General features: G+C 38.8%; 2 protein-coding genes across 3 annotated transcripts in view; one reads left to right on the top strand and one right to left on the bottom strand.

Annotated features, from left to right (window-relative positions):
* SPINK5 (serine peptidase inhibitor Kazal type 5) overlaps positions 1-17,474 on the bottom strand; it is a 270,877-nt gene that overhangs the window by 201,110 nt on the left and 52,293 nt on the right. The gene's annotated exons all lie outside the window — the stretch shown is intronic.
* On the top strand, positions 1,106-10,685 carry CUNH5orf46 (chromosome unknown C5orf46 homolog). Of its 2 annotated transcripts, XM_077773052.1 has the most exons (4): positions 1,106-1,175; positions 6,029-6,037; positions 6,207-6,342; positions 10,637-10,685. In XM_077773052.1, exons 1-4 carry the CDS (start codon positions 1,106-1,108, stop codon positions 10,683-10,685), a joined length of 264 nt encoding a protein of 87 aa, XP_077629178.1. The 2 variants fall into 2 exon arrangements, 1 of the variants encoding a protein (XP_077629178.1); XR_013337299.1 differs by lacking the exons at positions 1,106-1,175; positions 6,029-6,037; positions 10,637-10,685 and adding an exon at positions 5,844-5,994 and having other exon boundaries at positions 6,207-6,269.

Below are 17,474 nucleotides of genomic sequence, written 5' to 3'. Positions count from 1 at the left end.
GTTATCAGGATAACCAATATCATATAGGCTTGCACCAAATTTTACCCCCTTGAGTATTTGTATTCCAAAAGGAGAGTATTTTACACCTGAGATCCATAGTAGCATCTCAATCCCAATATTCCTTTACGCTGAGTGAAAAAATTTACTTTCCTTTCCTTTTTTTTTAATGTTTGCTACATGCTTTGAGTGACATGTATTCAATTCTGAAGAAGACAGTCTTGCCCCTAAGGAACCCACAGCGTATTGGTGGAGGTGGTAAACACCTATCAGGCACATAGTGAAGCATCCACCTCTGTTGGGGAGAACCAGAGCAAGCTTCCCAAGGACCCAAGGTCAAAGCTGAGTCTAATTAGAAGATCCACACTAAGGTCCTTGAAGATTCAGGAGTGAATGAAACACTCTGCTTTTAAGAAATCCATGGGCTAAAGAAGAAGAGAACTCAAATGCTTAGTTCTCAAACAACATGTCAGGGTTCCAGAAGGCAGACAACAGAGTAACTGTCTGGAGTGGGGTGAGATCATCATCATCAAGAAGGTTTCACAGGGAAGGGGGCATTTGAACCTGAGCCAGAGGAATAAGTAGAAATGCTCTAAGGGGAGATGAGGGGGAGCATATCCAGGGAAAACTAAAGAGAATGAGCTAAAGACATGAGGCTGTGAATGGGCGTGCCCATGTGCGGACAAGCAATTAGTTCAGAGCACGGGAAAATTAGCAGAGTACACAGGGAGGGAGGAGGGGGTGTAGGCACACCTCACCAATCTGATTTGTTGCCTGCTCCCTGGCTCTGCATTGTTACTCTGCCTGATATCCATCAAATCATCAATGCTGGCCTTGGAAGTCCCTCTAAAAGAGTTACTCCCATGCTGTTTACAAAACACACAGTAGGAAAAATCAGCATGGTTTTTCTTCCCCTGTATGAAAAACTTCTGGTTTAAAAGACAGGGCAGGGTTTATTAGTAGAGATCCAAGAACAAGCTACGCAGATATCTTGTGCAACCACCTAAATTCCTTAGTGGGTGATGTCACCTATAAATGCCCTATAAATGGAGGAAGTCTTTGGGTGCATCAGAATGATTTATCTGCCCAGATACCCAGTGCTACAAGCATGGCTGTCTCAGCGCTGCGGCTGACGGTGGTCCTGGGACTACTGGTCTTCATCCTGACTTGCTGGGCAGGTGAGTGTTTCTGACCTCAGCTCATACAACGTGCATCATCAGCCGGGATTGCAGGGAGGTGGTGGCACTGATCCGGAGCATAAAGGGGAGAGGGGGGAAGGGGCCTTTGGGCAGTGCAGAAAGAACACTGGACTAGGATACAAGAGGCAGATCTTCTAACAAAAACAAAGTAGGATTTTTATTCGAATGTGCTTCAATTACAGCCTCTACCCTCAGTGAACGAATGAAGTTTGGAATGACCTTTTTTCTTACATATTCATGTGATACAGTAACACTATCATATTATAAGTTTCTTGACAGCCAGGAGGGGAATTTATTTTTTGATGATTCTAACTAATAATGTTTGGAGCTAAAAAATATGTATAATCTGGAGTAAGACTCCTAGGCCTGGTTCTACCATTCATCAGAAATGTGACTTCAGGCATGTTACTTGACCTCTCTGGCCTCACACATTGAAGGAATTATCAATTGTTAACTTTCTCATAAACTTATCATGAAAATTAGAGACACAAACTGTAAAAGCATCTGGCCCTTAAAAAGCACCCAGTAGATATTAACTGCTATTGTTGTCACATATTATCTCATTTGATTCTCATAATAATCTTCGTAAGTAAAAAGGCCAAGATTTATCATTGTCCTTTTGGCAGGCTGACAAACAAAGCTTGAAGAAGGAAAATCACTTGGGCATAGACACAGGTAGATATGGCATGCCTGGGTCTGAAACCTCAGGTCCCTCCATTCTGCCCATTATGACTCAGTGCCTACTCCTTTTTAAAATATTTACTTTTTAATGTTTATTTATTTATTTTGAGAATGAGAGAGAGAAAGATAGAGAGCAAGCATGTGTGTACGCATGAGAGGGGAAGGGGCAGAGAGAGAATCCCAAGCAGGCTCAGCACTGTCAGCACAGAGCCCAACATGGGGCTCCCTCTCACAAACAGTGAGCTCGACCTGAGCCAAAGTCAAGAGTCAGATGCTTAACTGACTGAGCCACCCAGGTTCCCCATGCCTACTTCTGTTATGCCTGTTCCGAGGACATAAGGGACCACAAGGCAGCTTGCAAATCATTACTTTTAGCCTGCAGAAGATGGTGAGTTCTTGACTGGTCTCTATTCAGAAGGCTAGAAAACCGACCAGTGCAAATATTTAGTAACAGAACCTTTTGAACTGTTCTAAATGTAACTTAGCAGAACTCAACACCCTCGGCCCCCCACCGTCCACCAGCACAACATACAGGCAGACACTAATGGAATTACCACAAAGGTGGCCTCAGACACTATCGTGTCCGTCAACTACTAACATAGTCTCTACAGTAACAAGAAAGGTGAGGTTTATATCCTAAGGACCAGTCCTCAGCTTTCTCTCATAAACCCTGAAACTGGTTAAATCAGTTCACTGCCTTGAACCTCAGTTTCTTCATCTGTAAAATGGGCCAATAATCAACTTCACCTGGTCAAATGAATTTGCCTTTGGAATCACTTTGTAAACTATAAATACTATACGAGTATCAGCAGTACTATATATTTTTCAGAACTTTATAATTATATTGACTGAAAAACTCAACAAAGCAGTTAATGTAAATAAAGGTCAATCCATATTATATTTGAAAAGAAAAAATGTTCTACTGTCAGCTTTAATAGTTTGTTTCCAGTATGTCAAATTTCTTAATTTTTATTGTGTTTATTTTTGTTTTTCAACAATTTCAAATTTCTTAATATTTTAACCACGTTTTAAAATTTTTATAATCTCCTGAAGCACTAGAGGGAAAAGCTACTATTAATCATTTTGTTGCTACTATTATTATTAGCATATTATTATATTTCATTATATATGTGTCCATTATTATATATGTTATATATAATTTATTATACATATGCACCCATTTCATTATATATGGGTATATATCCATAATAATGCAGCAAGCATTTATTGTGGATTTACCTTGGGCCTGGTACTGTGATAAGTGGCATACATATATATACACGATATATAGATATGGGTATATGCATATATATGCATATATGTCCATTTTATATATATTATATATATGGAAGATATATAAAATATCTTTCAATCCCAACAGAGTAGTTAAGAATACTGTGCAAAGTTCCATGGCGGGGTTTTTTTTGGTTGAAAACAGGAATCAAGCTCAGGTATATAGGACGCCAAAACATATGGTCCATCATACTCTAATACCTCTTAATATAGATGTGGTCCAAGGACTGGGGCCAAGGAGCCAATCTTCACACATATTTCAAACCAGGGCTCTTTGCATATTGATGGGCTAACATTCAGTATCATATTAAAATAAAAAGTCAATAAAAGTAACTTGTGATGCAAGTAACCATATAACAACACCGTAAAAAGGAACTCACTTTTCATGCAAGGATTTGCTATTTTGTACCTGGTAAAGGTCTTCAGGGGAAAACTGCTTGAAGATAGTATTATATCATGTAGATAAACACGCTCTGTGGAGTTAAAACATTTAGGTTCAATCCCTGGCTCAACCACATTCTAGATGTGTGATTTTAGGTGAGTCACTTAACTTCTCTGAGCACCTGTTTTCTCTCCTATAAAACTGTTGATACCTTCACTGAACAAAATAAAGATTAAGGCACGTCATTAAAACACTATCCCAGTACCTGCTCAATTAAATAGGCACATTACAAATTTGCGTTATCTTTCCTTATTCCTGTGATGAGAACAGAACAATTCTGGTCACTGAGGTGGCCTTTACTTTATGTACTTTATGTAAGGATCATGTCTAAGATGTTCATTTATATTTCAACTCTTAGCATATGCTATATATATAATAGTAGGCTCAAAAAATTCTTACGAATGAAAACATTAACAGTTAAGTGAACAAATACTTGGTAACTGGTCTACTGATTTTGGTTATATGTCCCAGATTCCTGCTCCTCTCAAATCTTTTGTTGTGGAATAGTAAACAACCAATGTTTGCAAAATTGAAAGCCACATGTTTTGACTAAGAGTTTCTATTTTAGGATATAATACAGATGTGAGGCTTCTAATGTAACTTTTGATAGCCTCCATGCTAAAAGCTAGTTAGAGCTTCTTCATTCAGAGTCAGGGGGAACAGTGACTAGAGGTGGAACTCTTTGAATCAAAACTTGTGGTGGGGTTACCATATGAAATACAGGACACCCAGTCAAATTTGAATTTCAGATAAACAATGAATAATCTTTTAGTTTAAGTATGACCTAAATATTGCATGGTCATTTTTTAAAAAATGGTTTTTATTTATTTCTGAGAGAGAGAGAGAGAGAGAGACAGAGACAGAGAGAGAGAGAGAGCAGGGGAGGATCAGAGAGACAGGGAGATACAGAATCAGAAACAGGATCCAGGCTCTGAGCTGGCTGTCAGCACAGAGCCCAATGCGGGGCCTGGACCCACGAACCGTGAGATTATGACCTAAGCTGAAGTCGGATGCTTAACTGACTGAGCCACCCAGGCGCCCCTGCATGGTCATTCTTATACCGAAAAAAGTACTTGTTTATCTGACACTTATTGGGTATCCTATATTTTTATTTACTGAATCTGGCAACCCTATGTATGAGGCTACAATAAAACTAAGACAAAAATCCCACTTCATCCTGGCACCAGGGTCCTGAGGGGAGGCCACTTGAAGCTACTAACTGCCACTCTTCTATTACTTTTAATCTCCTGAACCACTGAGACCACGACGTAAGGCCAAAACACTCCAAGGGAACTTACATGTCACCAACCTCACTCCCTGGACCCTTGGTCCTCATTCCAAAAGGCATTTGATTAAGAGTTATGGGTAAGAGGGGTGCCTGGGTGGCTTAGTCGGTTAAGCATCCGACTTTCGCTTGGGTCATGATCTCGCGGTTCGTCGGTTCGAGCCCCGCGTCGGGCTCTGTGCTGACTGCCAGCTCAGAGCCTGGAGCCTGTTTCAGTCTGTGACTCCCTCTCTCTCTGACCCTCCCCTGCTCACGCTGTCTCTCTCTCTCTCCTAAAAATAAATAAAACATTAAAAAAAAAAGAGTTATGGGTAAGAAACCTGAATTTATAGTTCAATCTTCTCTTGCAATCTGTGAGGTCTCCTGCAACTCACTTAACCTTTTCAGTTTCCTAGTCCAGTAAACTAAGACTGCATACCCCATAAGACTGGTCAAGGGTAAAATCACACAGCATTTGCAAAGTCATTATTTATTATAAAATGATGTACAAGTGATAGAATTTCTCCTTGTCATCATCCTTATTATTCTACTTTCAATCTTATAACATACTTGTGGTTAGATCATAACTTTTCTGTCAAAGACTATACAGCTCATTTTTGTTTGTCATCTATGTCTGTCATAGGAAAATGAGAGAATATAAAGAAACAAAGATATTTCTATTGTTAAAGGGGAAGGTATGCTGTTCAGCACAGTGCTTACAAATCCAGATTTTAATACCAGGCATGGGACTGAATTCTGTTTTGGCTGCTTACTAACTCTGAGACTTTGAACCAGCTCCTAAACTTCTCTCAACTTCCACCTCTTGATCTTTAACTTGAGATGATAGTTTTGCCTACCTCACAGGGCTGCTGTGAGAATAAATGACGTAACAATACATTACCTTGTCTGACATAGGTATATGCTCAATAAATGTTACCAGTTATTATGCCATCATTATTATCATTACCATGGGACTGCATGGAGAAAAATACATTAAAACGGGCATTCTGTATTTCACTCCTGAAACTGCCGTTTACTAGCTGCTTAATTCTGGACAAGTTACTTAACTTCCATGAACTTCAATCTTCTCAACCAGAAAGGAACCAATGTCTACCTAGGTATTGATACCTGTTGTTTTTAGGAGGAAATGAGATGATCCAAGTGACGACTTTGGCCAGGGAGGCATTAAATGTTCAATAAACATAACTGTACGAGGCTGTATAATTAATGAAAGGGGGGTAAAAAGCAGTCTAGGGGCTCCCTTCAAAGGAAAGAGGCTTCCATTTCTTGTTGCAGAGAATCACCTCTGACGTTCTGTTTTGTTTTTCAGATGACAAACCAGATGACAAGCCAGACGACTCAGACAAAAAACCAGAGCCAGATTTTCCAAAATTCCTAAACCTCTTGGGCACAGAGATCATTGAGAATGCAGTGGAGTTCATCCTCCGCTCCATGACGAGGAGCACGTAAGCACTGAGACAAACCTTGCTTTTGTCCAGTTTGCTGTTGGTAATGACCCCTTGCATTAAAATGAATGAGAAACAAAACTGTGGCGTATGACAATGTATTATTTGAGTTGAAAAGTACTGCTCTACCTTGAGATATATTTGCATCTGAATGAATTTCCCTGAACTCTTTTGGAGTGTGCACATTCCCAACAAGTGCTTCCATAAAATATTTTGAATCTCAGGATGCAGTAGGAAGAAGAGCACTGGACCAGGGAACAGAAAGCCAGGCTGGGTGACCTTGAGCAAGGCCCTCCCTTGCCTAGTGCCTCAGTTTCCTGATCTGTAAAGTTAAAAGAATAAAGGACCCATCCAGAGCAGGCACTCTAATTCTTTGGTGAAGGTGATGAGTTCATTAGTGATAGATGTGGTGAGTCCCGTCTTTATTTTCTAGTTTGAGAAACTGGAAAGGGTTAACAGAGGGAGTAGTTGATCTCTCCTCAGAGACAAGGTAGAGAAGCTCTCATATGAATGTTGATGATGAGGGATTGCCACCATGGCAGTGCACACAGCCCATAATCTTCCCAGTCTTCTCCACCTTCTCCTACACCCCTGTGCACAACTCCTAACACACCTTACTCCAGTCTACACAGCTCTGATTTTCACATCTACTTCACCCTGTTCTCATTTGCCCCACAGTAATCTCCCCACTTTCAGCTCTCTGGGATTCAATTTGTTCTGAACTTCCAGGTGCTTTCGATTTCCACCTCGCTGAGTCTCTGCCTCTAATTCTCTCCTTCCTAGATCCCTAAGAAGAGTGCCAATGTGTGCAGTATAATCCCCTGAACAATTTAAACAAAATGAAGTTTCCTTCATCCCATCCTGCATCTTCCTAGGACAAAGCAGTAAACAAGTTTTCTGGTGATTCTGATATCCCATCAATTTTGAAAGGCTTTGATTAGATGCTCTGGACCTTGAAGGTCCGCATACCCTTTAAATTTTTATTCACATTTTGTGTAAGTGTGCATCTTTGCATTTTTCTAGGGAAAATGCCTCTGACTTTTATTAGATTCTCAAAGGGGTCTATGACCAATAATGGATTAAGAATCACTTCTATCTAGAAGTAATTAGGGGTCATATTGTAATCTGTGATCTGCTAAGATCAATATATTATTGTGGATGGGCAGGTTCTGCATACCATCCTTATGCACAAACTATTGAAACTCACAGATGTTTATTTTTATATTGTTATTTTTCCTATTGTGGTTGCTTTTGCAACTGCTGAGTTCCCATGACTGTTAATGTAAACAAGAAGAAACTGACAAGCAAGCAGAAGCAACGCCCATTATGTACAAAGCATGTATTAGACTCCAGTTGAGCTCCTATTGTTGTAAATCAAAACAACAGAAAGCAAGGAGCTGAAACAATAATATTTCTTTTTATTCCTTCCCTGGGGAATTCCCCAGACATGAAATAGCACTTTTGTTTTTCTCTGTTAACCCTGAAATCTCACTATGGAAATACTGGAGAACTGCTTGCTGTCAGCTCTGGGTTCAGGAACGGCACCTCAACTTCAACCATGTTCTCTTTTCCTCATTGTTTTCTATGTAAATGATGTTCTTCCTGTTTCTGGAACTTAATACCATCTCAGGCTCTCTGCCCTTGCTTTCATTTCTGTCTAAAATTCTCCTTCCTTCTCTTGTGACTAGTGCTTGTCCTGCAGCTCATCTAAAAGTCACTTCCTCAGAGGAGCACCTGTGTGGCTCCGTCAGTTGTGTCTGACTCTTGAGTTCGGCTCCGGTCATGATCTCAGACTCTGTGCTGACAGCATGGAGACTGCTTGGGATTCTCTACTCCTTTCTCTGCCCCTGCTCTGCTGGTGTTCTCCCTCTCTCTCTGAAAATATATAAACTTAAAAAAAAGTCACCTCCTCACTAAACAATTTTATAACCACTCTTATTAACACTACTTCTTTCATTCCCTAGTTTTCTATTACTTTATCTTATGCAATTATAGTGCGATTATAACATATATCAGCATCTTTATTTTTAATCATGTGGCTATATGAAACCAGGGACCAGATCTAACTAGTTTCTGGTGCTAACACAGCACCTTACAGGTTAAGTGAGACCCTTAGTAAATAATTGTTGAATTGATTAATTAAAGAAAGGTGTCTTCGAGATCAGATCTAAAACCCATTAATAAAGTTTGACTGAGAAATCCTGAGGGATCTTTGTTGAAAGACACAGCAGTCCTTCCTCAAGGGAAAAATCTAACTGTCCTTTCTCTGTCCACAGGAAGATCATAAATAGAATGGGGGTGAGGAGAGGGAGGAGATCATCAAAAAGTATTTCTAAGCACTTAGTATATACAAAGTAGGGACAGAAATTTTGAAGGAAAAATCTCGAATGTAAATCCCTTCTCAAAGATTTGCAGTCCTTATGGTACAATGACACAGCAAAAGCAGTAATGACTAATATGCTAAATAAAATAAATGTCAACAAAACATCATAGGCAATTTCTAGAGAAAGGAGCTATGGTTGATACCAGGATGCTTAGGAATGTGTTTATAGCAAAAAGTAGAAAGAAAGTGATGGGAATGGGGTACTTCATAAAGATGAGAATTGTCTTTATTTACTCCAATATGTCTTGATGCCTAAGTACTGTGTTAGATTAGATACGTGCTTTCAGGACAGTAAATAGAAGAGCTCACCTCCTCCATTCTGGATTACTTTAGAGCCATGTGAACTGGATTCTGGTCACCATTGTTCTGAAAAATACACATATTCTTAATTCCTCTGACCCCTCAAGAAGTCTCCAATCCTTGTGAATTTCCCCTCACCCGCTGGGTTTCCATGACATGACATTTTCCTGTTTCTCTCCCTACCTCTAGCCATTCTTTCTCATTCTTTTTGTATGACTTTTCTTTATGTATCTTCCCCTTAAACATTACTCCTCAAGGCTCCAAATGTAACCTGAATGGGTTTTTACATGAGGAAGTACTGGAATCCAATGACTTCCAAAGTCAGATGTCTATTGCCTTTTTTTTTTTTCTGAGCTACAATTGCTACCCAAATCCATCATCCCACAAACCTGCTCCTCCTCACATGCTCCATATCTCAGTAAGTCCCCACCCACCCAGAATCCAGATACCTCAGGGTCTTTGTGGATCTCTCCTGCGTGTTAACACCTGCGTCGCATTGCTGACTATTCTACTTCTAATTTTTTTCCCTATATCATTCCTTTTCTTCAACTCCACTGGCTAGTTTGCCTGGTGGAGTCCTTCATCACTTCTTTACTGAGTTCTTTTTATTAGATTTATGATGAGTTCCACTGTTTCTGTCCTCACTCCAAACCATCCTCTACTTACTGCCAGAGTTATACAGCAAAAACACAAATTAAGTTCTATCACCGCCATGCTTGAAACCTTTTTTAAAAAATTTCCAGTCTACAAAATCAGAACAAATGCATTCCGCTGGTGTGAAATGTTCTTCTCCGAAGCCAATCAATCACATATCTCACTCCTAAACTCAAACACCTGACGCCCCTAATGGCAAATGATTTGTTTCAGAACCGGTCATGTTTCTATGAAACTACATGTTTGCACATGGCTCTTCTCTCTGCCAGCAAGGTCTGGTCCCCATCCCCAACTCCATTCTGTTTACCAAGAAAGTCTAACCATTTTCTAAAGTCCAATTCGAAGACAAGCCCTGTGAAGACATCACAGACCCCTACGATTACCAGATGCAATTATTCATACTTCGGATTTCATTATGCTTTGTAAGAACTTTCACATCGATTTTCTTTCCCTCCAGGGGTTTAAACTACTCTTATCTGACTGTGTCTATTTTTTCCACTAGACTATCAACTCCTCACAGGCCACATTTTAATCATCTTTATCTTTTCAGTACACTGGTTCTAATATTAACTTCTGATTCTGGAGATCCCAATTTTAAAAATTCATTTATCCATTTATTTATTATGTATTTAATTCGAACATTTATTCTATATGCCAGGCACTGTTCTAGTTACTAGAGATATATTACCAAACAAATACACCAAAATACCTGTCTTATACAATTTATATATGAATAGACAACCAATGAATAGGTTTGTTGGCAGATTAAAAGAGATAATCATGCATAAATAGCTTGCAAACTACATATGTTATGGAAGTCTTAAAACTTATTTTATTTATGACATAGGAGAATCTGCAGGAGAAAACAGTGGCTCAAACATTGTAACACATTCTATTGATGATTCTAATATTATTGCTTAATCCACTTTTTTCTCTTTATTTCTTTTATTTTTCAAGAGGATTTATGGAATTTGATGATAAACAAGGAGAACATTCATCAAAGTGACTTCCCCAGGTGATTTTTAACTTATAATTTACAACTAAAATAATAGCATATTGGACAAAGAAAGAGGATCTGTCTTATTTTATTTGGGCACCCCAATGCCTACTTATAAGCAGAAAAAGTGGGGTTTTTTGGTTTGTTTTTGCTTTTGCTTTAGTTTCTTTTTTTAAATTTTTAATGTTTATTTATTTTGAGAGACAGATCAGAGAGAGCAAGAGCATGAGCAGGGAAGGGACAGACAGAGAGGGAGAGAGAAAGAATCCCAAGCTGACATCATGGAGCCCGATGTAGGGCTCTATCCCATGAATTGTGAGATCATGACCTGAACCAAAATCAGGAGTTGGATGCTTAACCAACTGAGCCACCCAGGCACCCCTCCATTCAGACTATCTTAATTACAAACAGCGACATTATTATCAGGATACTGAGGGTTTCTCACTGAACCCCAAAAGCTCCCAAGGGACTAGAATGGGCCCACTTACATGGGCTCAAAATAGAATGGCCCATGTAATCACGCAATTAGTTACTCATGAGAGGAGTGAGCTCTGCTGAACCTAATTCCAGGAAGAAAGACTAACAAGCTCTGTAATCCCATATGGTTGTATTTAGATTAGTGCCCCCTTATCTGTGAGGGATACAGTCCAAGATGCCAGTGGATACCTGATACTGTAGATAGTACGAATCCCATATATACTATGTTTTTTCCTCTACATACATACCTATGATAAATTTTAATTTACATATTAGGTGCAGTAAGAGATTAACAACAATAACTAATAATAAATAGAAGAATTACGCTGCAAGAAAAGTCATGTAAATGTGGTTTCTCTCTCTCTCTCTCTCTCTCTCAGAAAATCGTACTGTACTCCCTGTTCCTCTTCTTGTGATGATGTCAGATAATGAAATAGCTACATGATGAGATGAAATGAGGTGAATAACACAGGCAGTGTGATACAGTGTTAGGCTACTACGGATGTCCTGACACGTCAGAAGGAGGATCTGCTTCCAGACCTCTGTTGAGTGTGGGTAATGGGAACTATGGAAAGGAAAACCACAAATAAGGGGGAACTACAAACAATACAGTTTGAGCACTCAGAAACACCTGCTTTTTCCTTATTCTCTTCTCTCCTGAGAATGGATATTAAAATATAAAAACAGAAATGATATAGCTGGGAAGGTAACTGTTATATCAGTAGCTAGCATGCACTGAGTATGTACTGTGCTGTGAAGCATTAAGCTGAGGGTTATGTATGTAGTACCTAATTTAATTCAAACATCACTGTGAAATGGTATTCATCCTTTTCTTTAATTTTGTAAATAAAGAATGTGACCAAGTCACTAACATGGCCAAGTTAGTAAGGGAAGAGGGAAGGATTTGAACATAGGCAGCCTGATTCTGAGGTGTGCCTTCTATCACTAAGCAGTTGTGCTAGTGGAGAGCAGAGAACAGCGTAGGAGGAGGCAGCTGAAAACACTATGTCATCTTACACTTGCCTTCAAGGTGCCCATAGAAATAAAACACTACCCCTTTGGTTAATTGAGTTACCCTACATGCATCTCCACGAAGCATGGCCTTTCTCAACTTCTATTTCATATCTTGCCTAGGAATGCTTCTTTTCCCTACTGTCTTCATTTCATAACCTGGGTCTTAGTATGTAAGCTCAGGAAGCTACTATCACATTACCCAGGAAGTTTGCCCACTCTTTTCCAAGAGCTTCTAAGGACAGAAATCAGTCCTGGGCACTAGATTCAAGACAAGCCCAACCCAGACTCATCTGATTCTCATGCCAAAACCAGCTAAGTTTCTAAAAACATTCACTTATCTTTGCATTTATCCATTTCCATCATTTCAGCCTACCTCTTGTTGCAGGTGTCCACCCCTTCGCTGATTCATTCAGGCTGCTGGGATACACCTCTAACCATTGGCGCCCACACCCTGAATCTTCAGAGTGCTACCCTAGCAGTTCAGTGTATAAGCCAGTCCAACAGACAAGGCAGTATGAAGTAGAAAGAGCAAAAGACACAAGGAAGAAATCAGTTCAACTTCTAACTTGACTACTTATTGGTTGTCAGTTGGCCTCCTTAAGTTTCACTTTACTCCTTATGAAAATGTTAAAAATCTTGGGAACTTAATTGTTCCAGGTCTTAATGCCAGACTTTTTTTTAACTGTGTATAAAAAAACTTTGAGTAGACTCCCGAACCAATTACAGATGCTCTAATGGGCATGGAGGAATGGCTCAATTTAGGGTTATTAAAAAATTGGGCTAGAGAGAAGGAAGCCTCCAAAGCAAAGATTACATTTTGAATGGTTTGATCAGGAGTGTCTTTTAAACAATAGTGACTGTGCATTTAATAAGTAGCTTTAAAAGTTGCACATGTGTGATAATTGCTGCATCTAATCAAAAGCCAGTCACCACTTTAGAATTAAGTGACTCACAGTAATGCCTATTTCTCCAGTATAGAAGTTCGAGGTATTTCCTAAATTAAGATAGATAAATAGATACTAGATAATTCTTCTACAACATATGCTCTTTTCTTACACATTCCTTCATTCTTCTAGTGCTTATTTAATCTGTACCTACTATGTGTCACATGCTGCCAGTGCTATCAAGATAAATAATGATGTTCGGCCATTGAGAAGTGGATAGCCTGGGCTATCAGCACAGTGCACCCCAGGACTGTGGAGGGAAATGATACAGTTATGTATAAAAGTGTCTTGGGAATGCCTTTGGACAAGGAGATAAGGAGAAACACCTGGAGGAAGGATTGGTCATTAAAAGACCTTTACAAAGAAGGTGAACTTCCGCACACATTTTCAGATCATGAACAGAGAGGGGGTAAGGTCTCAAAAGCAAATCACCCAATAGTTGGACACTTAACTAATCTGAGACCCTCCCAACCTCTGCTCAATCACATTGATATAATCTCTTTATCTTAATAGTCTTAAAATCATATTTCTTGTTGTCCAGCATCACTTGAAATATATCATAGAGATTCAAGTCCCCTAGTGTCTTAAGTCACTAGACATCTTAAGGTATAAATTACCTTTCTTATATTAAAAAAAAATCTGATGAACCTCACTAGGCTATTATCAAAGAAGTAAAAATTAAGAAAGTACTTTCTGAATTCTTAATTTCTAATTACATGTTTTGAATTAAGAAAAAATATACTATGGACCCACATGATCACATGTTTGACTTACTGAGTCAGAACTTCCAAGGGAGGGATCTGGGAATAAATACATGGGGTATGTGTTGGGGGGGGTACTAAATTCATTTCATGCTCATGCAACTGATGAGCAAAATGGCAGTTGGGCATGACATTACTTAATATCCACTTCATGATGTCTTATGGGAAAAGCTTCTTGTAGAATTTAGAGGGGAAAAAACAATTGCCCTTCCTAAAAACTGCTTCTTGTATTCTAACTGTAAGATTTATGTAGCATGGCCTATTTCTTTCATTTTCATTTTTTTTTTAATGTTTATTTATGTTTGAGCGAGACAGTCAGAATGCAAGTGAGGGAGGGGCAGACAGAGAGGGAGACACAGAATCTGAAACAGGCTCCAGGTTCTGAGCTGTGAGGACAGAACCAACATGGAGCTTGAACTCATGAACCATGAGATCATGACCTGAGCTGAAGTCACGTGCTCAATCGACTGAGCCACCAGGTGCCCCTCTTTTATTTTCTTTTCCCGTCAATCCAGAAACTCAAAGTGAAACTGATGGCTCATATCATCCCTGAGTTTAACCTGTGTGCATTCTCCCTTCATCCCTGTTGCTGATTCTTACCACATATCTCTTGTATTTTCATTTTTGTTGTTGTTGCTTACTTCCTCAAATATGTATTATAGTTGATTTCATTATAAATCATCTCCCATTTTAAAGTGCAGGGGCATGAAAACATTAAAGATTAGAACCTCTGTATTTTTCTTAAATCTTAAACCCTCTATAGCTGGTAATTGTTTCCCTCTATCTGGCTTGTGTTTCTAAGGACACACCCAACATGGCTCCAGAATAACCCAAGAGCAGCCAATCCTGCTTTTCCAGTTCTGCTTCATGAGTCTTCCAGGACAGAGGCCCCAAAGCAGCTCCACGCAAGTTCTCAGGATTCAGGACCTGGCTCAACCAAACACAGCTTACTCTGGACATCCTGACTTTGCCTTCTTGCCTCTCAAAGTCAGAGGACAAGTGTCCTCTTAGGGGTCAAGTATCCCAGTCGAATGAGAAGACTTTTGTTGGTGGTAGTAGCAACTTTCCTGAGCATCCTTAAAGTTTTTAATGATGCAAGAAATGTAAAATATATAAAAGTGATTATTGGCCAGTATAACCAAAGAATGGTTCAAAATAAGAAAGCCAAAGCCCAGATAAAGTAACAAGTCCAAAGTCACACAATCAGTAAATGACAAAAAGGAGATTTGAAATGGACTTCAATGAACAAGCTCTTAACTCCTAAAAATGTTTGAAGTGTCAGAGTTAAAAACTTCATCTATCCCTTTTGGAAAGACTTTCAAACACACCTGAGCCTATTCTCCTGGTCTAGGTAAACTAAAAACCAACAGGTTTTTTAATTAACAAGATTATTACTGTTCCAGAGAGTCTTTATTGTTCTCAAAGAATAGCACTGAGTGTCGGGGATGGAGGAGTCCTGGAGAAGTCTAGAGCAGTTCTTACATTTGCTCCGTCACCTCATTACACAGAGGCGGGTCCCCAGTAGCCACTGCTTTCATTCTTGTCCACTTGGTCATAGAGGATCGAATGCCTGACCCAGCTGAGCCAGAAAGATTCTCCCAGAATTACTGATGTGGACAGTAAGACCAGGCTGAAATGATGGAGCATGATAATAATTATGGCAGTGCTCTAGAATACAGGATCTCTGTATTCCTGGTACTGAGTTCTCAAGAGCTGTCCTGAGTCCGGCCTTTCCTAAGTGTTCCGACTCTGAAAGCAACTCCAATATTTCAATAAATCTTTTGTTTATTTTGCTTCCGATTTTATAGTCAAAATATGTTTGCATGCAACACAGATAACCTTTAATAATATAGGTAACTAAACAAAGAACAAACACCTACAAAATACTGAAAATACACGTCATTTTCTGCAATAAATTCAGACAACACACCTTCTGCATTTTCCAGAGACTGTGCCAATTTCTTCTTTTTTTCCCCAGATTTACTGAGATACAACTGACATACAACATAGTTTAAGTTGAAGGTATAAACGTGATGATTTGATATACGTAGATATTATAAAATTATTACAAGAATAAACTTAGTTAACAAATCTGTCACTTACATAGTTACCATTTTTTCTTTTGGAGTGAAAATTTTTAAGATCTACTCTCTTAGTAACGTTTAAGTACATGATACAGTAGTGTTAAGTACAGTCACTATGCTGTACATCATATCCCCAGAATTTATTGTTCTTATAACTGAAAGTGTGTACCCTTTGACAACCTTCACCTATTCACCCACCATCTTCCTGCCCTTGGAAACCACTATTCTACTCTCTACTTCTATGAGATCCACTTTTTTTTTTTTAAAGATTCCACATGTAATTGAGATCATACAGTATTTATCTTTCCCTGCCTGACTTATTTCACTTAGCATAATGCTCTCAAGATTCATCTCTTTAGTTGTAAATGGCAGGATTTTCTTTCTTTTAGGCTGAGTAATATTCCATTGTGTGTGTGTGTGTGTGTGTGTGTGTGTGTGTGTGTGTGTATTACATTTCTTTATCCATTAATCCATCAAGACACTTAAACTGTTCCCATATCTAAGCTATTGTAAATAATGCTGCAGTAAACATGAGGGTACAAATATCTTTTCAAGATGGTTATTTCTTTTACTTTGGATATATACTCAAAAGTGAGATTTCCAGATGGTAGTTCTATCTGTAATTTTTTGAGGAACCTCCATACTATTTTCCACAGTGGCATTACCAGTTTGCATTTCTACCAACTGTGTACAAAGGTTCCCTTTTCTCCACATCCTTGTCAGTCCTTGATATCTCTTTTGTTAATAGCCATTCTAACAAGTGGGGTGATATTATGATTTTGATTTGCATTTCCTTGATAAATAGTGATGTTGAGTACCTTTGCATATACCTGTTGGGCATTTGTGTATCTTCTTTAGAAAAATGTCTATTCAGGTCCTTTCCCCATTTTTAAGTCAGATTACTTGTTTCATTTTTGATATTGAGCATTAGGAGTTCCCTATGTATTTTTGGATATTAACTCCTTATCAGATAAAGGATTTGCAAATATTTTCTCCTATTCCACAAGCTTCCTTTTTATTTTGTTGATCATCTAGATACTGTTAATTTCAAGTATCACATCCTCTTAACCAAAATTGCCCAAGATTTCTATTATGGTCAGCATCTGACATGCAGACTGTTTTCCACAACAAATGTGACCCAAATATCCCTTTTCAGATTCTGGGTACTAACTTTGTGCCTGGGAAATATATTTCCTGTAGCTATAATAATCAGTTTACTACTGTTTTTGTTTTTTTGGTTTTTTTTGAGAGGTATGTCCTACCAGAATTTTTCTGTCTTTATATTCACTTGTTTGTTATACAATTTGAAATCACTCTTCCATACTGGTAAAGAACAAAACAAAAATGAAACAGATGCCAACTCAGTCTTGGATTGGATGTACTGCTAATAAGTAACTGTCCCAGACCTCCAGCCATATACAGAGATTTTGAAGATTTTTCTATTTGCTTTACAATGTATGTTTCCTCCTTCTATCTTTTGTTGCCTTCTCTTCCAACCCTCCAATAAGATCCCTCTCC

The sequence above is a fragment of the Crocuta crocuta genome, unplaced genomic scaffold, assembly GCF_008692635.1.
Source record: "Crocuta crocuta isolate KB4526 unplaced genomic scaffold, BGI_CrCroc_1.0 scaffold107, whole genome shotgun sequence".
Lineage (NCBI taxonomy): Eukaryota > Metazoa > Chordata > Mammalia > Carnivora > Hyaenidae > Crocuta > Crocuta crocuta.
This window is presented reverse-complemented; position numbering and strand designations above follow the sequence as displayed.

Coding starts and splice junctions, on each gene's coding strand:
- CUNH5orf46 (XM_077773052.1), top strand. CDS start 1,106: ATGGCTGTCTCAGCGCTGCGGCTGACGGTGGTCCTGGGACTACTGGTC. Junction 6,343..10,636: donor CGCTCCATGACGAGGAGCAC/GTAAGCACTGAG, acceptor TTATTTTTCAAG/AGGATTTATGGAATTTGATG.